This window comes from Lonchura striata, chromosome 14 (genome assembly GCF_046129695.1).
Source record: "Lonchura striata isolate bLonStr1 chromosome 14, bLonStr1.mat, whole genome shotgun sequence".
NCBI lineage: Eukaryota > Metazoa > Chordata > Aves > Passeriformes > Estrildidae > Lonchura > Lonchura striata.
Window position 1 is genome coordinate 19,242,062 of NC_134616.1, and position 25,598 is coordinate 19,267,659.

The window sequence follows — 25,598 nt, forward strand, 5'->3', positions numbered from 1 at the left end:
ACACTGAGAGATGCACCACTGCCTTTCTCCCCAGTGTCAGGTGGCTTTAAATTCAGGCTTAATTAAACAATACAGCCAGGGTTGGAAAGGTCTCAGCCAGGCTTGCCTTCCTTTCTGTAGCTCTTCTCAACCAGCCCAGTCCAGCTCTGATGTGCACTGACCCACCACAAGCTGTGGACTGAGATCTGCAGTTTTCTACAGGGGAAATTCAACCCCCAGAAGTCATCTGTGTCCCACTACCCTGACTCCAAAGCTGGACCCACCCCAGCTCTGAGTCCTGGCACTGCTTCACTGCTGTGGAAGGCAGCTGAAGTTTGATACATCAGAAGTAAACCCGATGCAAAGCACTCAGCCCTGGAAAACTGTTAACCGGGCTCCTTTGGGCAAAGAAGGGAAGCACCCCACAAGCACAGAGCCAGTGCTGCTGGCCAGAAACCCATGCTGGCCACCCTCCTCCCTTCATGTGCCCCACAGGAATGAGTTACAAATGTTCTGGGGATGGATGCAGCAGGATGCAAACCCTGTCTGCAACAAACTGAGAAGCATTATCTTATACTACATCAGGAGTGCCAAATGCACCATGGCTGCAAAGACAATCACCAAGTACTGCTCAGCTGCTGGCAGCCTTCACTGGGAGAGGAGAAGCATCCAATGAGCCCTACTGCCCTGAGGAGTGGTGAGGGAAATACCAGCAAGCACCCAGAGAGCTTTGTCCCACTCCTGAGGGGCCAGGGCTGCCTTAAGGAGGCTGAGGCAGTGCAGGAAGGTAAAGGATGCCCCAGCAGAGCCTCTCAATCCCCCTTCATGGGGAACAGAGGAAATAGCTGTATGATTAACCCTGAACACAACCATCTGGCACCCACAGCTCTGCTGAGGCCTTTTGCCTTGTAGCTCCCTGTGCTGGAGTCCCCATCATCTCCTGCTGCTGGCCTTGGTTCTGCGCAGTGTCACCCAGCCCCAGAAAGGTTTGGGGGTGGGATGAGCTGTGGGGATATGGTGTGGGTATAAGGATCTTCTGCTGCCTTACCAGGGCCTCCTTGAGCTGGAAAAGTCTTTCCTGCATTGCTGAGCAGGGAAAATGCAGCACTTGATCAAAGGAAGCAAAACGAAACCAGGAGACTTACAGAGAGCCCTTGTTCCAGCGAGTCTGTATTCACGATAATGGGAGCGGGGTTGGCCTGTGAGGAGACAAAAGTGGGATGTCACCAAGCTGAGCGATTAACCCAGCCCTTTGTGGTGCACTGCCTCTCCCCTGGCCATGCCATCACAGACCGTCCAGGCCAAGCAGCAGAGAGGTTTGTCCCTCCTCCAGGTGTCCAACAGCCCTGGGACAGGAGCAGGACAACAGCATGGCTCTGGGCATCAGTCCTGTCCTCAAAGCTGATGTGTCCCAAGCACTCCATGGCCTTGGCTGCTGCGAAGGGAGATAGGGAAGACTGGGAATTCTCTCAGGTTTATGTCAGATTCCCAAAATCTAAGTGAAATTCACACTAGGGAGGGGTTAGGAGATACGAGGAGTAGGGAAAGAAGCCTTTCTGAGGGAGGAATTTACTTCCAGCACACCAGGCTTTCAAGCACCTTCCAACAGCTGCTGTTCCTTCTAAGCACAGGGCCACCATGCCCTGGGAGAGGTGACAACATTTGGTCCCTTATCCTCATTACTCCTGCGGTAAAGCCTGTGCTCGGCAGCCTCGGCCCATCCTCCGCAGCAGCACATGCATCCTCCTGCCCTGAAGGGCTCCCCGTGAACCTCTCTCCGGGTCCCTCCCCTGGGCTGCCTCTGCCCTCGGCTCGCTGCACATGGCAGGGCAGACACTGCGGAGGCCCGGCGGAAGGGAGGGCAGGGAAAAGGATGGACGGAGATGCGGCGCTGCAGGCCGCGGGGGCGGGTAAGGCCAGGGGAGGGTCGGGACGAGAGAGCTGCAGACTGGAGACGGCGGAAGGAAGGACAGGGCAGGGCGGGCAGAAGGATGGGACGGCCGGAGTAGAGAGGGACGGGCCGGGAAGAACGGGCTGGGACGGCCGGCGGGCAGGGACCGAGGCTCGGCTCGGAGCGGGCGGCCGGGGCGGCGGCGGGAGGCCGGGCCCGCCCGGAGCTGTCCAGCGCCGCCGCCGCTGAAGGCGCGGGGCTCCGCCAGCCGCCGGCACGGGGCGTGAGGGACCAGCGGCCAAAACACAGAGGCAAAATCCCAAGGCTGACACAATGGAGCAGTGCAAAGCCTGGAAGGTCAGCGGTGCGTTGGAGCTCCCTTCATCATCCCAAGGCTGGTGAGGAGGACAGCAGCCGGAGCGAGACACGCAAGGAGACGCGAGCCACCGGGGCAGGTGAAGTGAGCCGTCTGCCTTGGGGCATCACAACTTCAGCCAGCACACATCGAGTCAAGGGGGGCTGCTGAAGCAGTCACAGGGACCACTGTCTGCCCATTAACGGGGGTGTTGGACCACATGGCCCACCCTGACTCTGTGATATTTTCACAGCAGCCAGTTGCCTCCTTATCGCTCCTGCCTGGGTTTACCTGCCCCTGACTGAGACTAGACTCCCTCCACAACCCAGCACAGCAGTCCCCACCATGTCCTGTTTTAGTTGACCCTATTTCTAGATTATTTTCTCTCCTCAATTAGTGGATGAGAGAGTTAAGGACCAACCAGACTGTGGTTTAAATCCTGCCCTGGAAGGTTCTGCTCTCATATGGATGGAGCAGGAGGTAGTTAATTTGATTTATTCAGATGCTTTCTGATCTTTCCTGCAGCTGTAACTATTGGTTACAAACCCATAGTTTTTATGGCAATTAATTCTCTAACTCAGGCAAATATGACCACTTCCAAGTACTCCTGCCAAACCCCTCCTCCACACAAAAGAGAATCGCAATTTTCAGGTCCAGTGTTTTGGGATCTCCCAGTCCCAGAAGCAATGTTAAACTGGGAATATCCCCTCTCTAACAGTACACAGTCCTTGTATTTAATCCAGATAATTTGAGAGATAGAATATATTAAACCTGGCAGTGGCTTTTATTAGTCCCCAGTGCAATTCTAGGAAGGGATTCCACATTCCAAGGCAGAAAAGAAGCACTTCTACTGCCAGCAATTAACAACCAGTAACACATCAAGGTTTGAATATCCAGATGCCAGCTCTTATGAGTTTCCAGGAAGGATGCAGAAGATGCAGCCTAAGTGAATGTAGCCTATCACATGCCCCATGATTTATAAAAAGAATTCAGCTTCACAAATGATGCTTTGGATCCCTCCCAGGGAGAAGTGCTCTATATAATAATATTATAGAGGCTTTTGCAGGTCCAGCCTGAGTCCTCCACTGAGCCTGACTCCACTCTTTGTTGAATTAATAATAGCCCAAAAATCACACATCACATTGCCTCGCTCACACAGTGGTGAGCCCTAAGGACATATTTTGTTTCGCCTGCTCCCTGTGCACTGAGCATCCTTTGCAGCCATTCCACACTAGTGATTTTTTACATCTCAAAATACTGCTAGGAGCACAATTTCCCACTCAGGCTCCAGATGGGACCCAGGAGATACCGAATGTGAGTTGCTGCTCTAAAACGAAGCCACACATGGTCAGGAGGAATTCAGATCAGGAAATCCCCACTTACCTCCTGCAGCCAGCTATTCCAACTACTACAAGAAAAGTGTTTGGGCATTAGTTCTGGCTTCCACTAGCAAATAATTCAATATTTGCACTTTGCCTGTCCTACTGAAGAGACAGACAAGACCTAAGACTCAGAAATAATCAGAACACCTGAAAATAAAAAGCTTTTGCCTCCCTCCACCAGTCAGGCAGAGGTACTGAGCAGCTCTACTAGCCAGAGGAGGAGAGAGAGTGTCATAATTTTTTGCTGGGCAGCAGGAACATGCTGGTGAATTAACCATGACTTCAATTCTATAGAGAACAGTTAAGTAATTTATGCCCTAAGGAGCAGGGGTTTGCTGCATGCAAAGGGAGGAGAGGGAACCGGGCTGTGCATTCAGATCACATTCAATGGGGGCTGTCAGATCTCTTCCATCTAAACCCCTTAATCACAATAGTATTTACCAATCCCTGTTTGTGCTTGGGGGGGGTTTACAAATAGAAAGAGAGGAGGTCCAAATCCTACAGTGCCCACTCCATGGCAGCAGGATCATCAAAGTCCAGTGGAGCTGGAGGTGCCCTGAACTCTCTCCATCAGGCAGAGGCACTTGGCCTCAGGGGATGGAGGCTGAAGGGACTCAAGGAGGACCTTGGGGAGTGAAGAGGGCACTGCAAGATGCAGACAGATTGATCTGGGCACAAAGCCAGCAAGGCAGAGGACAGCTGTTGAGAAAATCTGGGCAGCCACAGGAGTCAAAGGCAACCATGGTGAAGGGGGATAAAGTTTGAAGGTCAGGATTCAAAAGCTCTCTGGTCTCATGGGGGCTGAGAGAAGCAGAGCTTCGCATTCACCGAGATCTGCACGACAACCCTAGCGGCAGCCACAGCCCAGGAACTGATGGAGGGAGCAGCGATCTGCCCCAGGCAGCCCCCAGAGAGGGACTGGCTCCCTCTGGAGACCCTGGGAGAGCATCGTGCCTGTCTGGGGCAGCTGCCTCTGTGGCTGAAGTCAGGAGGAGGCTGTGGGTCTGTACGCAGGGCAGAAGGGATGTCTCCTCCTCTCCAGGCTGGAGCAATATCACTGCAGTACGTGCAGGGAGCAGCCAGGCAGGCCAGCACTGCTTGGAAAAAAGGATGTGGCCTTTCAGAACTACTCTTAGATATCCTCTCTGGGTAGTGATCTGAGAGAGGCTGCTGCTATTTGGACTCCACTTGGGTCGTGGCAGTCCAGTGACACTAACACAGCCACCTGGGAGCACCAAAGCTCCACATGTCTACAGGTGCCACCCCTCACCTCAGTTGCTACTGCTGTTGTCCGCTGTAGGAATTGCAAATGATTTCCCAAAACTTCCAAGCAAAAGAAAAGCTGTAATTACATGCAAATGGAGGAGGTTCACTAGCCTGCTGCTGGGGATTGGGTCCTGCCCTGTGGCATTTCCCAAGGACTGCTCTCAGGGCTGGCACAAAGGAGCTGGGCAGGGAGACTCTGAAATGAAAGTTCAAGATAATTTCTCCAGAACTGAGATCCCAAAGCTTTGCCATAGCTTCACATCCTCCACAGAACCGGCATGGGGCCAGCTCGCAGAGGTCAGGAGACATGTACCTCCTGGAGGAAAAACACACATGCCACAGATGTCTCAGGACAAGAGCAACTGGACTGTGATCACATATAAACACATTTTCATCTTAACCAGCAATGAGAATAACAGCAGCCTCCAGAGATGGCAAATAGCAGGCCAAACACACAGAGCTGCTCTCTGCAGAAGGGTGCTGTGTCCCATGTCTCATGCAAGAAGGAATGTGCAGGACAGAGTGACTACTGCAGACACTGGGCTAATGCATGAGAAGCAAAGCACTAATTTAACTCCTTTATTTCCCCAGACTGGATCAGAGTGAAAATTCAATCTGTCTTTTTATATCCTTTGTTTCATACCATCTGAGGTATAATAGCAGCACTCAGAAAGAAATGGCTCTGGAGATAAATGAAATTTGGTCTTTACATCCCTTTAAAAGCTCTCAGGAGCAGAGGTCACGAGTGGGGAAATGCCCAACAGAATTATCTAATCAGGGCTGACACTGAGCTGCTTGTAGTCTAGCTCCATCTGCTTTAATTTTTTTTTAAAGGGTGTTAAACCACGGAGAAAGCTGTGCATTTACAGCTATGAAAGCAGCTGCTCTGTCACAGGACCGAGCCGTGTCGAATTCTGGCTGTGAAAAGCAGGTACTGGCTCAGGGATGCTGAGGGTGGCACGGTGCTGCTGGGCAGCAGGGTCAGCTGCAGGGTGCCCAGACACCAACAGGATCCTGCCTTTGTGGGGACCGGGTTTGCACCAAGCTGAATTAATTTCACAGGAACAAGCTGAGGTCCTGCCTGCACAGCACACCCAGAGAGCCCCTGCTCAGTGCCGCTCACCCTGATGAGCACTGACACGCTCATCTGCTTTGTGCCAGGGCTGCCTGCCCTGTGCCCAGATGCTGCTCTTCCCAATGTTGGGCTACTTCCTGCACCAAGCCAGAGCCCAACACGCAGCTCCCACTGCACCTGAGAGGACACAGCTCCTCCACAGCAACCTGAACTTGTGGTCAAGACCAGGCAGAAACTCACTCTTGAGGCTCCCTGAGGCAAGGAGGGGATGAGTCTCGCTGGAGAGGAGGTGTGTAGAGCAGAGAGGCGCCGGCATCTTCCCTCCAGGTTGCTCTTGGGCCCTCAATGACCCCCTTGGTTTTCACCAGGCTGTGCCCAGAGAAGCCATTTCACAGTCCTCCTGTTAGGAAGCAATGCATGGTATATTCCTTCCCAGACTGAAGTCTGCTACCAGCTGGCCCATGAGATGTAGGGCTTCTCTGACATCTCAAGACCAAATTCGTGTTTTGACCTAATCCTTCCATTCTCAAGGGCAGAGGTGCCACACAGCTGGCAGGGCTGGTCCCATCCTCACAGATCCCTGTGCTCACCTCTCTTTGCATTCCTGGGCTTTACATGGTGGCCAGGGCAGAGGTTGCTTGGAAGCATCAACAGAGCTGGAGACCTCTGAGGGAGAGCTGATCTTTCAAGGTTCCCACAGGGGAAACCTGTGGGACAGGGGAAAGGGGAACAAAAGAAAATAGAAGATGGAAACTTTTGGAGGCTGAAGAAGTTCTTGCCCAGAGATGAATTACCCTTCCTTTTAACTGGGCTGGAGAAAGGAACTCTCTCTACACTTTTTCTCACCTCCTGCACAAGCAACCTGTTGGCTGACATGATTTGGGCAGGGGGAGGACATGACCCAACAAGCGTGCCTGCATGAAGGGGAGTGACAGGTTGAGCCTGGCCCCTGCCCTCCTGCACAGCTCAAAACGTGGCATCAGTGATGTAGGGAAGGATGCTGGGGCTGACTGGAGCTTGCAGGTGCCTGCACCTACTGTGCCAGTCCCACCCAGCCAGGTGGCCTGCAAGCAAGAACAGCCCTTGTCTCCAGGTTGCCCCTGGGAGATGCCCAAGCTGGGCTGTTTTGGTAGCATGAGCAGGCTCTGGGGCTGTGGCAGCAGAGCCCCAGCCAGCCCCACGGCTGCACCTTGGCACTGGCTCAAAGCACTGCTGCCATCCGGAAACAGGGAACATGGGACTTGGAAGGTCCTTGGTCACAAGGATCTCTGGCAAAGCCACTCAAGTGCCCCAAGTGTAATGTGAACACAAACAGCTACTGAAGGTTTAATCTTTGTTTTGGTGTCTTCTTTTTTTTCTTTTTTTCTTTTTTTTTTTTTTTTTTTAAGTAGCTTAAATAGGCACCGGAAAAAGCCTTTACTCAGTAGCACAGGAAGAAAGCTTCCCAAAGAGAAGCTCTGTTGAATATAAGTTTCCATTTAGAAACCATTAAGGCCAGGGTGTTCAAACTTGAAAGTTAGACATCCTGTTCCAGGCTCAGCCCACTAAAATAAGTGACCCAATTTGCAGAGCCGCTGGGCTTCAGTAGCTTCTCTTTGACCCGTTGGTACCAAATAAAATTTACTTGATTCCTTTTCACACAGGAAGAGTTGTTATTATGTGAAAGAGTCACATGCTTTTATCTTCCTCTCAGACAAATACATATGTATAGGGGGGGAAAAAAGGGAATAAGGAATAGTGTTAAAATAAAGATTTCTTTAGTTCCTGGGATTCAAATATCCTAATTTCTTCTTCTAGTAAGTTCCAGAGCACACCCAGCTAACAAGTGTTAAGAAACCGGTTTCTGTGGGAAAAAAAAGCAAACCAAGATCCATCAACAGAGATTCAAGAAAAATTCCAGTTAATACAAAGGTGACAAGAAGGTATCTAGGGTCTGGTCCAAGGTGCTCTGAAGCAGTACACGGTCCCAAAAATAATTATACCCTCGGAACGGTTCTTCGGCAAGCCCCATCAAGCGAGCTCTGCAAGTTAAACTGCGAAGTTCATTCCAAATTCAGGTATTCTGAACTTGTTAAACACTGCATTCAAAGTTTTCATCTCTAAGTCCCTGATACATGCTCACAGCACATTGCTGGATTTGCAACGAGGGCCCTTGAGGACTCCCTACATCATCCCATCTTTGCATGTGTTAAAACCAGCTGTGAGCATTAACACAGCCCACTGCACCCACAGTGCTGGCACAACCTCACAGCAAGGGTTACACCCATCCCTGAATCACAGCTGCCAGGCTGAGCCCCAGGCTCACTGTCCCTCCTGCCTGCGCGTGAGGTTTGGGGTGGCAGGCAGAGCCTCCTCATGCCCCACACGGAGCTCCTGGTGCCCAGCACAGAGCAGTGCAGGGCCTGCTCTCCCCTGGCACCCAGAGACCACGGTCCCCTTGGAGGGCATCCTGCACCGGGCTGTGCGCAGCGGGCGCCCGGCACATCACCACAGCCCTGATTACGTCCTGATTAGTCTTAATGACTTCCCCTCTCTAAATGAGCATTCACAGCTCTGGAAGGAACAAGGAACGGAAGCGTCTCTCCTCCCATAATAGCACAGACGTGCAGAGGGGCTTACCCGAACAAGGCAACTCTCCAGGAACAGTGACAGCTTCTGCTTTGCTTCCTCCTCCCACCCTCCCCTGCACCCAGGGTACCTGGATTGGGCCTCTGGTACAGCTGTCCCCTGGGTTTCCCTCTCATGCAACCCCCCGTGGGACTGTACACTCTGAGCATGGCCAGCAGATCCCTGCTGAATGCCTGGCACTGGTCAGGACTAGGCTCAGGCAGGTTCAGTGGTGGTGGAAGAGCTGGTGGAAAGCGCAGTCATGGGGGCATGGGACATCCCTCCAACAGGAATGACAGCAGGTGATGGCAGTGGAGGCTGATGGGCTTCCTGCTGCCTCCAGGTTCTTCACCAGGAGCAACTTCCTCCACATTGCACACACCCCTGCTGAAACATGTCTGTGCTTGGCCCTGCATGCCTCACAAATGGACTCTCCACCTCCTCCTCCTCTAGCAGTGTGGCAGGGCTACATCCTCCCATTTCTGGCAGGTACTTTGCTCTTCTTCCACATGTGGCATTGATGTGGTCTCTCCCACCTCTGTGGCCTCAGATGCTGCCTCTAGAGCAGCAGCCACATCTCTAGCACAGGCAGTTCAGACACTAGCTCCAGCACCTCGCCCTGTGCTGCTCCAGGGCTCCCTCCAGCAGCTCAAGACCCCAAACCCAGCAGCCAGGCACAGTTCTAGGGCTGCAGTCTGCACATCTGGGCTGGCTGGCAGGCAGCAGTCGGTAATCCAGCTGGAGAGGAGCTAAGCTCAGTCCTTCAACTCACTTCTCTAATTCTAGCATTATCCCTTACTGTATTAAAGGGATGAGTCAGAAAAGCCAACAAGCACAAGTGTACAGCACCTGTCCAAGGGATTCACATGCCCAAAGAAAAGGGGGAAACCCTTACAGGTGAATAAATAAACTAAGGAGGCAAATGTCCTCAGCTGTCAACTCCTAAATGAATTCAACATGTTTTGTGAAGGAGCACTGAGAGCCATCTGACCTTCAGGGAGAACATGCCCCACCCTCAGTCCAGGAGATGGGTGACAGCAGGACATGGGATGCTCTGGGGTGGGTGAGGAGAACCAGCTCACCCAGCATCTGTGTGATAAGCCAGGAGAGGCACAAGGAAGGGGTATGACTTTAAAAAACATTATCTAGGCCTTGATTTCATCTATGGGGCAGGAAAGGAACATCAAAGCCATGGGAAAAATCAGCTTCTTCCCAGGGGCCAAGGGGCTGAGGGTGGGTGTGAGGCTGGGCTTAGGGGAAGGAGAGCAGCTCAGTACCTGGTTATAGCAACTCAGCTGGGTGATGATGGCAGGATCACCAGATGGAGATGCCCAAGAAACAAGCTGAGAGGTGAGATCAGATGGAGGGGGATATATTAGGAACAGACACGTAGATTTACACATCGTGAGTGACGAGGTGACAAACAGGTCTGTGGAAGGGGAATCAAACTCTCGCGAGGGAGTGGAGTGTGATGAGGAGTGAGGGAGAGGGAAGACTCTCTGCAACTCCAGCTGGCAGGGGGACATGCCAGAAGAGATGCTGGAGGTGGAGGGAGGACAGGGGAACCACCAGTGACCAGAGAGCAGGGGCTGAACAGTTGGATGGGCCCAGGAACACACAAGCACTGTGTTCAGCAATGGATCCAGACGCAAAGGACAAGTTTCACTACAGTTGCATCTACATTTAGGTTGCCAAAAATACCTTTCACAGATTGGCTGTCTTTAATTAAAAGGATGTCTCCTGTGCTGCTGGCATGATACAGAACTCATCCTGCCACGTGGGGCTCTGTGTGGAAGCTTTGTGGGGGGACTTCCCCATGGGACAGCTCCTCTTTGCCTTCATCCTTCCACATCCTGCCAGTGCTGGGCATCTCAGGCAGAGATGCTTCCCTGAAATGCCCCTCCACAGTGCAGGCACAGAGAAAAGAAGGAAAACTTCACCCCCTTCCTGTTTTGGCTTCTCTCCTTCCCTCCAAACACGGAGAACGCCTTCCTCCTCTCTCCTCCTCCACGTTTCAGTGCAAAGATTTAGCTAATTTATTCTATGAATAGCACGGGAGTAGCCATAGCAACATCACCCTGCCAACCTCACCACCTCCACTGCCTCCATGTCCCCGGCACCCTGTTCCTCTCACCCTCCCTCGCATCTCCCCAGGGAACATCTGGGGCTTCAGCCATTTCCCACAAAGCAACCTGCATTTGGCTTCCTGCCTGCCCCCCTTGGTGCTCTCCCTCCTTCCTTCCAGCCATACCTGCTCATCACTCAGAAACCTGGTGTGAACCCCCAGTTTCTCCAAGGCTCTTTCCTCCCTCTGCCACCCATGCCCCAAGAGACAGGAGCCCTAAGTCCAACATTGTCAGAAGGCTCAGCAAATGCTGGCCAGGATGTGCTGTCCTGTGCCTACCTACTGCAGTTAGTTGCCCAGGGCATGGGAGGAACTCAACAAGCAACGTTTGTGCATCGAAAACCACCCCTGAAAATCAGTGAAATGCTCACTGCTGAGGGTGGGCAGGGATGATCTATCCCACTCCTCCACCTGCCTGGCCATGAAACACTTCTGCCAGGGGTGGAGGCCACACAAGCCTGGCATGCTCCGGGCATCTGCAGGTGGTCTCATTGCAATGACCACCCCAAGAGGGAGAAAGGGATCACAGAAGCGGGGGCAGCAGGACCTTGCATTCCTGGCCAAGCAGGGCCAGCAAACCTGAGACAACCCTGGGGGCAGAGGGCACTTCCTCACCACAAGCCAGGGAACAGCACCGCCCTGGGCCCCTGCCCTAGCCCATGGCCTAGACACCCAAAATGCACATGAAAATGCTGGTGACACCCTTGAGACTCGCATGGGGGGCCCTCGCTCCCGTCACTGTGACTGGCACTGGAGTCTTTAGAGTGAGCTGAGACTCAGGGCTGGACGTTCCCTGTGGGAGGGAAAGGTGCTTCTTCTGGACCCTCAGCTCTTTGAGCAGGGCTGGAGAAGGGGCTTTGGCATGGCCAGGCAGTTGAGCACCCCTCTCCTGAGGGGCCATGGGCGTTGCTGTGCAGGGGAGAGGAGGGGTTTGAGCAGTCTGCTCCTCTAGCGTTGCACATCAGGGTTGCTTCCCTGGATCACACTGCTGTTCCTCCCCCAAAGCCAGGATGTCCTCTGTCACCCCAGTCCGGCAGGGGCGGAATTGAATTCCCCACCAGTGAGCAAAGGGGACAAGGAGGGCTCAGGGACAACAGGAGGGATAGTGACAGAAACAACAGAGTGCAGCAATGACATCGAGTGCAAGGACCGGGAACTAATGAGCAGGGAACATGGATAGATAAGGGAAAAGAAATGGAAGACATCTCAAAGGGGAGAAGAATAGCAAAGCAAAAAATATGTGAGTTACCTAGACCTCTGAGATTTCCTCCCTCCCTCTGTGAGGATTAGGGATTCTCAGTTACTGGCATTGCCTGAGCAAGCTAAAATGTGTCCTAGAGCAGGGGAGAGGCAGAAGGAGAGAACAGATGGGGGTTGGAAGTGGGAGGAGGTACAGGTTGACGTTGGGACCATGCTGTGTGTTGGGCAGCACGTGTGGGCACGTCTCACATGCTGTAGAGCTGCACACAGGGTATACGAGTATGCCATGATGTCAGAGAACATACACCACCATATCCAACCGTGAGCATGTTTCTGATGTCAGAGCACTAGCACATGCTTCTCCGCTTGCATGAAGAAGCAAGGACAGAAAAAACACTTATATCAAAGTTGGTCAAGCTCCCCAGGAGGTTAACAGACCCCTGCTTACTCGGGAAAGCCTCCTGGCCTTTGTACCCCTTCCCATCTCAGCTGCTGGAAGTGCTTTCAGGGACAGTGAACTCATTTAAAGGGGCAGCCCTGAAAAATGGCAGCCCTGCCTCCAGCCAAGGCTCTCCTGGAAAGGGAGGCTGCCTGTGAAGGAGATTGCTTTGCATCTGCAACCTCCAGCCAAATCTACCCAGAGCCCAACATCTCCCAGCCTCCCAGAGCCAACTGGACCTGCTTGCCTGGGCACAAGCCATGCCTAGATGTTTCCATGTTACCACCTTTTGTCCCTCTGCCCACCACTGGACTGAAAAGAACATGGATACCTTGGGGCCCAGGCGCTTTGCCCCCTTGAATCAGGAGGAGAGCATTGCTGAGGCATTTGCTGCAAGCTTTACTCACAGCATACATTTGCTCCACACCAGGGAGCGGCTGCCTGCTCTGATACAGGCAGTGCACATACCACACACGTCATATTCTACATGCAGACCCCGCTATGCTCACACAGCCTCAAACACTGGCATCCTCTGTTGCTTGCAATGCCGTGAGAAGCGTTTGATTTTCCTTTCATGTTCAGAAAGGCAAAGGCAGAGCAGAGATTCCCAACGCGGACTTTCCGAGCAGCCCAAGCTCCATGGCAGCACCACAAAGAGACAATGATTTCTCTTCCACCATTGCAAAACCATGAAAGGCTCCCCTGCCCAGCCTGCCACGACAGCAATGCAGCTGGCATCACTTCCTTCTCACACTGCTTGCAATTGTCTTACTAGGAATACTGGGCCGGACCTTTCATGCAAAGGAGGCAGCAAACATGCTTTGATTTTCTGCTCCCTGAGCTTGCTGCTTTGGATGGAGGAAAGGAAAGAGATAGTGGAGGAAACATGAAAGGATGCTTGCCAGGAATCAGCGGGCGAGAGATAACTGAGGTTGATTTTGATACAAAGAGTGGCAGAGAAAGAGAGAGAAAGCAGGACCAGGCTCATAGGAAAGTGGCTGGAGTTTTTGGTGCCTTCTGTAAATATAATCTGAGCTATCAGTTATGAATCTAATTATTTCAACCAGAGCTACAGACAGTAATGAAGGAAAAACAGAGGAAGGGAAGAAGAGGGTTGTGTTTGCTGAGAGCAGAGGAGGAGAGAATTTCCATTGATTCCCGTGTGTCTGCCTGCTACAGCATTTTGAAATAATAATTAGAAAGATCAGTAAGAAATCATGTGAGGTTGAAGATAATGAATGAAAGCAGAAGCAGCAAAGGGAAATGCCTTTCTCTCAAGCTGGGTAAATTGTTTTTCAGGCAGGGTCTAGCCTCCATTTTAATGCTTTGCAAAAAGATCCAACCATTTTCTAAGCTGGTTGTGGGTTCAAAACAAGACTGGTCTCTCCATTTACGAGAGAGAGACACAGCCCGAGAATAGGTCCTGGAGAACGCTAATAAAATGAATGTGTGTGGGAAGAAATGGAGGCAGTGAAATGGGGCAGAATGCACACAGCACGCCACCGACCAGAGCAGGGTTACGTAATAATCTCGGGGAGCAGGGACGCAGCAGCAGAGCGAGGAAACCACAACTCAGTGGAGAGTGGGTGACAGTTTGGGAACGCTGGCAAGCAACACTGTGAACCCACGAGGCTGCCCAGCGGGCAGCACGCACCATGCCTGCTAAACACAGCATGATGGGATGCCCTTGGTATTGGCAGGGCTTCAGGCATCGGCATCGCAAGCAGCCATCACCTCAGGTGGGGTGTCCAAAATACATCACGTCCGACGACCACCTTGCACCAAGCAAGATCCACTTGGCCCCGTTCGGCCCTGGGAAGACTGCTCCAGTGCCAGGCTCCGACGCTGGGCAGGACCGCAGCAGCCAGCCCGAACAACGGCAACGCCAACCCGAGCGAGTCCGACGGCCAACCGCAGCGACGCCGGTACCCAGCCCCAGCAGCGCCAGCATCCCCGGCGGCTGCTCGCGGCGCCCCCGGGGCGATGCTACAGCGTGCCGGGAGCCCGCCAGGAACCCTGCGTTACCCCGCCAGCCGCCCGCCCCGTCGCGTAGCGCACCGGGCAGCCGCTGCCCGGGGCTGGCCCGTACCTGCTCGTACCAGTCGCGGCTCGAACACGTGCACTCGGGCCACCAGCCCGGGCCGCTCCCGTTCACCTTGGCCGCGCTCTTGCCCGGCGCCGGCGGCGGCTTCAGCGCGGCGGGGTCGCGGGCGGGGGGTCCCAGCTTAGCCTTGCCGCGGGCGGCGGGCGCGGCCCCCCCGGGCGCGGGCAGGGTCTGCGAGCCGTAGCCGCCGTAGCCGTACTGCTCGTGCTGCCACTCGCCGTAGGACGGGGGGTCCATGCGCCGCAGGGCCGCCATCCGCGTTACCTCGTAGCACTCGGGGCACTTGCAGCAGTGGTGGTGCTTGTGCATCGCTGCCCTCACACCATAGAGCCGGCAGGGAGGGAGGGAGGGAGGGGGGCGGCGCGGAAGGGCGGAGGGAGGTAGGGAGGAGGGAGGTAGGGATGCTCAAGGGGGCGGCAGCGGCCCCCGCCCCGCGCAAGGCGCGCCTGCCGCCTCTTCGTCCGCTCGGCGCCCCCGGCCCCGTGGGAGGAGGAGGAGGAGGAAGAGGAGGAAGGGAGGGGGATGGTGTTACAGGGCGGTGATCTCCGCGGGGGCGCGCCGCGGCATCGTCCGCAATGCCACTCAGTGCCGGGGCCGCTCCTGGCGCGGGCCGCGGGGCAGCAGCTCCGAGCCGCTCCGCTGCGCGGGGCGGCTCAGCCCAGCCCGGCCCGGCCCGGCCCGGCCCGGCTCGGCTCGGCTCGGCTCGATGGGGGACCGCGGCACCTGCGGCGGCGCGGAGCATCCCTCGCCCCCCCTGCCCCGCAGCGACCAATCCGCGCCGGCGGAACCTCCGCGCCCCGCCCCGGTGTCGGGGGCGCCGCTCATCCCCGCGCTCCGGGCAGACCCCGGCCGCGCCGCCCCCGCTGCACCCCGCGCAGGCGGCATCCAGAAGGAGCAGAATCCTGCGCTGCGCTGCCTCACGATCACCTTGCGGCTGCTCTCAGCCCGCCTCCCGGCGCACCGGGCAGCCCTTGTGCAGCGCCGGCCGCTCCCCAGCCCCGCGCGGCCGTGCCAGCCCTGCCAGCTTTGCGATTGACGCCAAGAAGGGTTCGCTTTGCTTCAGCTGTGGCCCGCACTGGAGTAGGAAATAATTTTTCCAGATCTGAATTGGTCGCTAGCCTGGTAGCAGTACCTCTGTTGCATCTCTATCAGTTCTCACCTTGCTTTTTTGAAAATGTTACCACATGTGCTCCATCCAGAACAGCACCCTGGGGATACTGCCACTGCCCCATGAGCCACAGGTGTAGAATGGTGTAGAAACCACGAGGGCCTTTGCTGGGCCTTCCACATACTGCCATCAGGGGATTGTAAAAGCAGAGCAGAAATGCCTACTGGTGCAGCAGGGCAGGGGTGCTGCTCCCAGTGCAGCTCAGCAGTCCTTCACCTCTTGCAAAGAAGCACAGGACTGGAAGAAGTTCAGAAGAGCCATCCAGACAAATCGATGGGGAGAGAGAGAAAAACCACTACAAACCCCCACATCTGACCATTTAGAACCTGAATCTGGCCTCTTAATGCCTAAATGTTGTAAAAAACACTAGGCTGGGTGAAAAACTATTTTAAAGAAAAGGTACATAAATATGTAGAGAAGCGATGAAATGTGCACTGGGCTCCCAAAGGCTATGGCTAAAAGACACAAGCTGAGCCACAAGATATGGTGGTGCAACACCTCAATTCAGGTTCCAAGGTCTGCAAGGCTCCTCCTGGCCTCCTGCAGCTGGTGTAATACGGCCCTGGGCACGAGCAAGGCTGTGGGAACAGGAAGTGCATGGTGGCTGGTCAGATAAATGCCCCTGCCCACTCCCTGTTCCTTTAGCTCTTTAAACTGCAGTACAAAATTACTTCTGCACTTCCCCTCCACACACAGAGGTACTCCTGTAGGGTTTGCTTTTAAGCAGTCAAGTGGAATGTTTTTTTCTGAGTGAAGGGAAGGGGGCAGAAGACACCCCAAAATCAGGACTGGCGTTGGCCCCAAGTGCCATGTTGTCCACTGCACAGTGCTGCACCTGTCCTCTCCAGCACTGCCTGCACTTCCCCGTCTGGAGATGGTGCTCAGGTCACCTCAATCACAGGGGTGGTTTAATGCAACAGAATGCTGGAGTGGCTCAGACACAGATTTCCTTGCTGCAGGCTCAGGACAATCATAATGTTCCTGGACAGCAAGCCTAGAGCACCTGTCCTCACCATGGTGACATCAAGCAGTCAAGCACAGCAGCACTGCTGAGCCCTCAGAAATAGCTCCACTGGTGAGGCTCACCCTGCTGCTCCCCTGGGCTGTCTCTGGACACAGGGGCACTGTGGCACGGACCCAAAGAGATGCACCAAGATGAAGCCAATGGCAGCACACAATACAGTGTTTCCACTGCAGAGCTCAGTGCCACAGGACATTGCAGACCTCAGGAGTTCACTAGGGCAGGGCAGCGTGGGATTGCTGGCATGCAAAGCAAGCTTGTTCAGAATTAATCAATGAAAAACTGTGTTTGAGTGCATGGCAGGAAAGCATGCAGTGTTGGCTTTAAGAGAGGACTTTACACTTCAGGTTTTAAGAAATTAGATTATCACCACATGATACTGCTCCTTGTGCCATCAGATGGGGATGACAGGAGGGACTGGGACTAGACTGAAGCTGTGATGGAGGATTGCTGTACCAAAGTAGAGCAAAAAGCCTTGTAAAAAAGGGCAGGCGGCCAGTGTCTCACCCATGAGACCAAAAGGACATGAATTCCTTGTTGGCTACCCACCCATTGGCACCTCTGAGATAACTTAATCAATGAGATGTGCTCAGTACCTTGGCATAACTAATTACTGCTCCATCCCAGCTGCAAACCTCCTTCCCACTGCACTCCCTACCTTGGGATGGCATGGTTAGGCTGCAGGGACCCTGCAGTGGCCACCCAGGGAGGCCTCTCCAGTGCCACAGGCCTTCCCCAAAGCCATCTTTGGGCCAAGCTCAGTCAGGAGCCCCATGTCTGCAAGAGGCCGACCTGGGTGGGAGGAAAGCACCAGGGAACTGCACAAGCAGAGTTTGTCACCCCAACTGCTCACACCTGCCCTGCTCCAGACATATCCCTTGTCACTCTGACCTGGGAAGGGGGCAGGCAAGGACATGGGCATTCACTCAGCGCAGAAGCAAAGGACAAGAGCTGTTAGGGAAAAATGCTTTAATAAGGAGCTGAGTGAACAGTAAAGAGAAGCATTTAATTTGATTTTTTTTCCCCTCCCATTTTTTTTCCTTTTTTTGGTGCATCCTCCGCAAGGAAGATGTCTGGTCCTCTCAATGCTCGATTTCTGCAGCCTTCACAGCCATTCATGTAATGGGCATGTCCACATGGGAAACACCCTCACTGCCAGCCCTGGAGGGCCAGTATTATAGCCTCCACCCCATGCCACTTTCCCCAGCTCTCTTATCTGTTAGTGCTTCATTGCCAGTTGCAAACAGAGGCGTTTTGAGCCTCAGCTGTCACAGCACTTTAGAGTCCTTCCTTACCCCTTGCATCTCCCCTCCCTAAACCCCATTTTAGCTGCCAGAAGAGTTGTTTCATTCCTTTGCATTTGTAATGAACTACATGTGCCACTTGCTAGCCCCAGTTAAAAGGGAAAATAGTAATCCATGGTTGCTGCTGCCTGCTTGCAACGTTCCCTAATGCTGCACAGGACATGGGATACCTAATCACACTTAAAAGGCCAGGGCTGGTTGGCCAGGGACCACGGCTTGTTTTAGTGAGTAGTGGCATTTTGGGAACTAGAGGTGGCTTTGCTGAGAGACCAAGTGAAGTGGGCACCTGCACTGGGGGGCCCAGGCCTGTGTCTGGCAGGATAGGCACAGTGCCCAGCACTTTGAGGCAGCTGTGGGCATCTTGCATGAGCTTTGAGCAGGGCTAAAGGAGATGAGAGCTGATTTCCTGCAAGGTGCCTTCATGGAGGGAAGCAATTCAAGAGCTCTCTCATTCTCTACCCTCTTCCTACCGTATTCTCCCTGTCTTATTTAAATTCAGCTTTGGCAGCTGCTCTTTTTACAGGTGCTAGTTTCAGCAAAGTGTCAAGGAATTCCCGGAGATGATGCTATTTACAAGGCATGAAGGTGGCACAGAGCTAGGTTTTATCTGGTGTCACCAGCATTTCAGCCCCTGCTGCCGCTTCCTTCCTCTCGCATGAAGTCCTGCAAGAAGGCAAGTGTGAGGCACCAGGCACTGCAGGTTTGTAGTACCTACAGCCCTTCTAGGAGCAGGAGATTGGAAGATGGGGCAGGCTGAAGGCAGCCAGCTCCTTGCAGAAACAGCAGCCACGTGAGAGCTTGACTGTCACCCAAGAGGAGCTGGATCCTGCCAGGGGAATTGAAGCCACACGTTTGTTCTGAGCCTGGGTGCAGAGAGGGAGTCTATATAATGCTTGGGAGGAGGGGGAGGACAGTTTTGCATGGGGAGAAGTACCTTTTCCCATCACAATCACCTGCAAAAGGACAGCCAATACATGCAGCCCAGGGAGGCAGCAGGGACACATATCTGGGTGGACAGACTAGGAGGAGATGAGCAGTAAAGAGAAGGACCAACTGAACATGGCTCAGTCTGACAGTCAGTTGCTTAGCACTAACACAGACTCCACCCAGCAGGAATTTGCCATTTGCTGGGCCTGGGGCTTCTCAATTGGAACTTGAAGAGGTGGTCTGCAGAGCTGGCTGCACAGATACTGGGCACAAATAGGGCTGGAGGCTCCTGTGAGCACTGGAGGGTTTGTGCAGTCACAGCTGAGAGGGAAGGGACAGGATAAGAAACATCTCACTTCATGGCCATTCCTTCCTGCCACCAGCAGCAATTCACGCTGGGAAATGTGCAACTGGGAGAATACTAACCAGGCATACCAAGGGAGCAATAGCTCTCAGCACTTTCAGGGCAGATGCCCAACAAATTATTCTCCTCCAGGGCAAAACCATTTTTATTCTATTAATGATCCCTGATACATTGCCCAGTTGCTGCATCCTCGCTTATTGGTGCTATGATGCCCGACTGGCGGGAATGCTGTGCAGGAACTCCATGATATCAGAAGGCAAATTAATTACTTTATTAAACTATATTATACTATAACTATACTACACTAACAAGAACTATCACTAACTAGAAAAACCCGTGATTCTCTGCCGAGAGTCCCAACACAGCTGTAACATAATTGGTCAATGAATCCAAACTACTATCAGCAGAGTCCAATTAATAAATCACTCTTTGGTAAACAATCTCCATAACACATTCCACATGTGCAGAAACACAGGGCCGGCAAACGAGATAAGAATTGTTTTGATACTCTTTTCTCTGCTTCTCTCAGGATTTCTCCTGAGAAAGCTAAGTCTCTCTCTCTGTTCAGAGGACATATGAATACCACACTTGCTTGTGGCAGCAATGGCACGAGAGTCTTTAACAAACACCATTGGCTGGTTTCTGCAACTCACATCGTGGACAACTGTCTTCATGGCTGTCTGGGGGAGGGGAGAGGAGTGATGGAGACCTGAAGCAGGTCCTTACAGCAGAGCTCAGGCTCCTTGCCTGTAAAGGAAAGCCTGGAGGCGTTATTTAATAACAGTCGAATGCAGCAGGCTTTATGGAATTCCTGACAGCCTCACAATGCCCACAGCTGCTCTCCCATCCTGGCAGGGATGCTCCTGCCCTGTGTTGGAGCACTGGAGGCATGGGCTGGCTGTGGGCTGCCTTCAAGCACTTCCCTCCAGAGCAGGGGGGAGCCTTGCTGCTGCAAGGGCACGGCAATTACAGCACTGACGTGTCCCACGGCCTGTGGGTGCCCACTCGTTGTGTGTGCCTCATTTCCTTTAGAAAATGACAGAGCAGAGGGAAGGTTTGACAGTGTGACCAGGGCACAACTTTGCCACTCCACACCAGGGCCACAGCGAGGTGTTTCGAAATCTCACTATCTTTAAGAGAATCAGTTGCTAATTTTTTGGTCATGTACCTTGATGTCTGGCTTGTGCCTAGTGTAATACCACCAGCAATCCTGTTTCCCTGCATCCTTCACTAGCCCCAAGCTGTCCCTGGCTATGGTCACATACTTCAGCCTTAGTGGGACCCCAACACACCCTGCCTGGGCTGTAGAAGCCTGTGAAGATCTCCTGGTTGGCTCTGCCTAAGCTGAAATGATCTTGGGGCCACAAAGCCCCCCAGGCTGACTCTCAGGGTTCCTCATCAGGCCCCATCCCTGCAGGAACAGGCACTCTCCTCAGAGTGGGTCAACACGCGGCTCTGAAAGGGAGGCAAGGGCTCAGCAGCACTCTGCCCAGAGCTGGGGCTGCCCGGGCAGCGCACACCTGCCCAGAGGGACCTTCCCCCATCCAGGGCCCAGAGATGTCCCTTCCTCGATTATTCCCACCTTGCTCGGGGAACAAGAAGGGGAATTCTGTGGGGAACACGCATTCTCCCTTTTCCTCGGCCAGCCCTGCTCCAACCTGCCCCTTCCAGATGGAGCAAAGCCCATTCTGCACCTCCCGCCGCCCACAGGCAGTGATTCACAGGGATGCTGCTGCCTCATCCGGGCAGTGCTGCCCCAGAACACACCTCCCGGCCGGGAAACCTGCCCAGCCGCGGGGAGACAAACCAGTGCGGGTGTCCCTTGGAGCCACGGGCACTCGCGGTGGACGGGAGGCGCACGCCTGGCTGGCCCGGCCCTGCCCCTTTAAGGGAGGAAGGGCCGCTCGGAAATTTGTGAATGGCTATCCCCGCCCCCGCCGCGCGCGCCGCTCGGCCGGCCAATCAGCGCGCGCGCCGCGGGCTCGCGGCCCGCGCACGGGACCCGCTTAAAGGCACACTGCCGCCACCCGCCCGTGCCCACACGGCCGCTTGGGAAGCTCCGAGGTGACCTTGACAGCGGGTCGCAGTTGCGGGATGAGGAGCCGACCTGAGGCACAGGCGCACCCAGGCCTTCCTCACGAGTGACATGCTAGCAACACAAGCCCTGGAGGGTGGATGGTGCTGAGGGTGATGTGCCAGTTTTCCTCACCCTGACTGCAAGGCTTGCACACGGGATGATCAGGTTGCAGGGATCGGACATCCCTGGACACTGGCCAGAGCCACACAGCTGGGCTGATTTTGCCCCAAAGGCCACGGGGGAGTGAGAGAGAGCAGGCAGGAGAGAGCCCCTTCAGCACCCTACTCTTGTTTAGGCCAGATCAGGAACGCAGGAGTGCTCGCACAGCGCTGGAGTTACTAAAGCTGACGACATCTTCCTGCAGAAGCACCCCGTGAGACTCAGCTGTGCAAAATCTACCACTGCAGAGAGGGGAAACAGCTGTGCAGTATGTGCCAAGGGGGAGGGAATGGACAGTGCAACAATGGGATTGCAATAAGCCCAGCTCCAGGTGCAGCCTGGTCTCCCCCTGTGCTGCAGTGCAGTGCCCCCTCCTTCCTCTGCCACTGCTCCTCCCTCAGTCTGCTGTAGCCCAGGCTGTGAAATGATCTGGTCTAAAAATACCCCTCAAGGAGGGGGGAACAGCCTGGCAGGACATTGCTGTGTTTCCTGGACACGTGCAGGTGGGAGCTGGTTGTGAGGCTGGGGAAGCAATGTTGGCCAGGCACAATGGTCTCCATGCCAGTGCTTTGGGCACAGACATTGGTGTACCTGAGCAGTGCCAGCCCCTACAGCTATCCAGGCCACAGACTGCAGGAAGCCTTTGCCTGAGCCTCAACACTTGGAATAATTTTTAGGTGCGATGGCAGCAAGACTCTGACAAGGTGCTTTGCACCTGCAGGCTGCAGGGCTCTGGCAGGTGCTGCCCTGGGGTGAATCCTTGCTTCCTGCAACAGGGCCAAGACTGGCTTGAAATGCTGCCACTGCTGCAGCCACACACGGTTTAACCCTCCAGAGCAGGCAGAGCAAGGCAAGAGGAGCCAGCACACAGCAGAGAGCACCTTTCCAAGGGCTCACACTTGGATTGGAGGGATGATTTCCAAACCCACACTCATTTACTGTCCTCCCCCGGCACTTCCCCCAGCTCCTACCAATGCTGAGGATAATACATCTCAGCATAGCTTGATACTGATCCTCCAAATCCTAAAGACCATAAACCTTCATGAGCAGTTATTATTGCTGCTTTTTTTATAACATTATCAGTACTGCTTCTGCCACCAGAATCCTGATCTCTGTCCAGCCTGATGCCATTAAGATACAGTGACGCTCTCCCAGCTCCAGCACTCCAGATGGAAAGCAGCTGGCCTGCCAGGCTCTGCCTTCAAGCTTGGTTTATTTATTTAAAAATGGCGAAAGGAGCTTGTTTGTTTTGCAGAAATGCGCTCGAGGGATTTGTCCTCACCCTCCTGAGGTGCTGGGGTGGCTGTGATAGGGAGTGGAATGTGGAGGAGAGGGTGGCACATCCCAGGCTCTGGCTTCCATTTCCGAGCCCCTGGTGGGACAGGCTCCAGTTCTTCGCCTTGGCTGTGGCAGGATATGGTCAATCACCTGACAAGGCAAAGCAGGAAAGGAGGAACCTGGGGGCTACTGTGTGGACCCTGCATCAGCACATTTGGGAAACTTGATGAGCAGAGCAGACAGAGACCCAGCAGAAGCAGTGCAGCAGCTCACTGAGCTCCTGGCCAAGACACCGATAGGCCTGGCCCCTGATCAGTCCCCATGCTGCTGGAGATGCCTGTGAATGGTCTTGGTTCTTGGTTTTAGAGCTACACATGGAACCTATGATTGTGAATCTCATCAGTGTGCAAGTTCTGCAGCAGCTGTGCTCCCTTGGGGACAGGCAGACGCAGACACTACACGGAGGCAAAGATGAAGCACTGGTCTGGAGGGAGGATGGATGGACTCCAAGCCTGTCTGGATGGCTCCGGAGCATGGCTCTCTGCTGAACACTTCCCAGAGCCTCCCCTTCACTGTTCCCTTTCTGCCAGTGCATGGGGAGAACTGCATTACAATACTTTCAAAAAAATTGACAATGACTTGGGTGAATGGAGACACCACATCCATCAAGATTTTCTTATGCTGCACAGCCAGAAAAACCTTGTATCTGCAAGGATCCTCTTTTTGCTGCTGGTATTAGACAAAAAGTCCCCAGGTAGAGTAGGAATAGGTGACCATGCATGAGATTTTGGATTGACAGCTTGGTGTCTCTATTGACTTCTTCATCCTTTGCTGAAGCTGGATATTGAGCTGGGAGAACTGAAGTCTAAGCATGTCCATCTCCACAGCAGGAATAGCAAGAGCCTCTAGTAAAGCTGAGGCTGTTCAACCCCAAAATGTCCACTGAAGTGACATCTCTTACTGACACAGCCCTTGCTTACTGCCCCCCCCCCACCCCCCCCCCCCACCCCGTGAGCAGCAGCATCCCTGGGACACAGGTTGCCCAGCTGGGTGTCCCTGCTGTGCAGAGCTGATGTGTGGTTCAGTCTATGTGTGTTACTACAGACAGCCACCCTCCTGAGTTCAGCACTTTGGCTTTTGAGCCTGTGTCTGCAATGGGAAAACACAAAATCGCTGGAGAGCATCTGAATGCTCTGAAGTGACCTCTAGGCACAGAAAGTAACACTGGGCAGCAGTAGCCTCTGGGCTGGGGGTTGCTGCTTTTCTTCTCTGCTTCTTCTAAAATAAACGTGCTCTCCATTTGCATGGGGATGCAATGGGAAGGGGGGAGTTCCCCCAGGAGCTGGTTGCTTCTGCGGTCCTGTTGCTTGAGCATTAGCTGCTTCCTGGGATTTTGGGGTTGCAGGGCTGATGCTGATGAGCTCAGATCGAGATAAAGCAGTGGCCTTGTAAAGTCTGGCCTGCAGCAACAGCTTCAGCTGCCTGCCCAGTCAGCCTACAGAGAGGGCATGGGGTGGTGGAGACAGCAGGGCACATGCAACCAAGCAACCTGATGGGCTTCTTGTTGGGGCTGCTTTCATTGTCAGATATTCACCCACATCAGAGATCTGCTTCATTTCCCTGACACTCCACGCAACAGCAAACAGCTCCTTGGTGCTTCCTCTCTCCTGTATCTCACAGAAAAAATGGAGAGCCGTGAGGCTGCAGCCAAGCCAGGGGAGCAGGGAGTTCACAGCTGGCATCTCTGCAGCTGCAGCATCTGCCACACGCCCATCCCTCCTGACCCGCTGCTCCTGGCAGGCAAAGGCGCACAGCACGGGAACGCCCTTCGGTCTGGCCAAAGGCACTCGGGGGAATAGGAAAAGATACTTGAGAGAAGGACAAGAGAATCAGTCGGTCGGTCGTCACGCTGGTGACACAGCTTGCCTTTTTCTGCCAAATGCCCCAGGGAGCTCCACGGACCTTTTGGCACTTGAGCCATGGGTTATGGGGCAGACGGATGCATCTTCTTCCGCAGCAGGGGCAGCAGAGAGGGCCGCCAGCACCCTGACAGGGCGTTTATGTCGGAGCTGTGTCCTCCCTGGGACACAGGGAGGGGGACTGGGGCATTTCTGGCCTCAGCCCTGCAGATCCGAAGCGCAGACTGCACCTCTCACGCTGCGGGCGTGCTCAGAGGCATCCCACACACCCAGAGCCTGCCGGAGCAGCAGTGACCCCCGTCAGCGAGCTTTCTTATGCACCACCGATGGCAGAGCACGCACGGAATGCCTGTCCTCTGTCGCATCAGGACCGGCTGCGCTCCGTGTCAGCTGGCAGGCCGAGCCAGGGCCGGCTGCGCGCTGGCGTCGGCAGCGCGGTGGGAACGCGGCGGCAGCCGGGCGGGATAGCGGGCAGGCGGAGGCGGAGGGGCGGCCCCGCACTGCGCGGTGACGGGCATGGAGTCGGAGACGCTGCGGAGCCACGCCGGGTAGCAGCAGAGGGTGGCACGGGAAGAGCAGCGCTTCCTCGAAGGCGCAAAGCACTGCTCATCAGCGGCATTGTTCCTCTTTCATTTATCTGTGCAGCTGGCTACTCCCTGCACGGAGGATGGAAACGGCGTTTACCGAGAGCAGCGGCCTCCCTGGCAGCCTGGGAGCGCGGGCCAGTGACACCGGCCGCAGCAGCAAGCTCCTGAGCCTTCCTGAGCCCCGAGCAGTCCTGCTGAGGCAACCACAGGGCTCGGGAAAAGGCTGAAATTAAGGATTCAGTAAATAAAACCGCACAAGCCCCAGAATTCAGGCAGGGTTTTGCCTCTATTAGCCTCAACAGGGCTTTTTATCTGGAAAAGTCCCTTTGCTCTTGCCCCGTTGAGGGCTGAATATCCACTTTACCATGGAG

At 54.4% G+C, this 25,598-nt stretch overlaps 1 protein-coding gene across 8 annotated transcripts in view; it reads right to left on the minus strand.

Moving 5' to 3' along the window:
* Nucleotides 1–25,598, minus strand: part of DLG3 (discs large MAGUK scaffold protein 3) — a 78,182-nt gene that overhangs the window by 37,404 nt on the left and 15,180 nt on the right. For 3 of the 8 annotated variants that reach the window (XM_021534584.2, XM_021534582.2, XM_021534580.2), the window contains exons 1-2: nucleotides 14,409–14,758; nucleotides 1,125–1,178 (exon numbers count right to left, since the gene is read on the minus strand). In XM_021534584.2, coding sequence (XP_021390259.1) covers nucleotides 1,125–1,178; nucleotides 14,409–14,732 — 378 coding nt within the window. In that variant the 5' untranslated portion in view covers nucleotides 14,733–14,758. Of the gene's footprint in view, nucleotides 1–1,027; nucleotides 1,086–1,124; nucleotides 1,179–14,408; nucleotides 14,759–25,598 lie in introns of those variants that run through there. The other 5 variants (XM_077786607.1, XM_077786606.1, XM_021534585.2 and 2 more) reach the window with 3 other exon arrangements.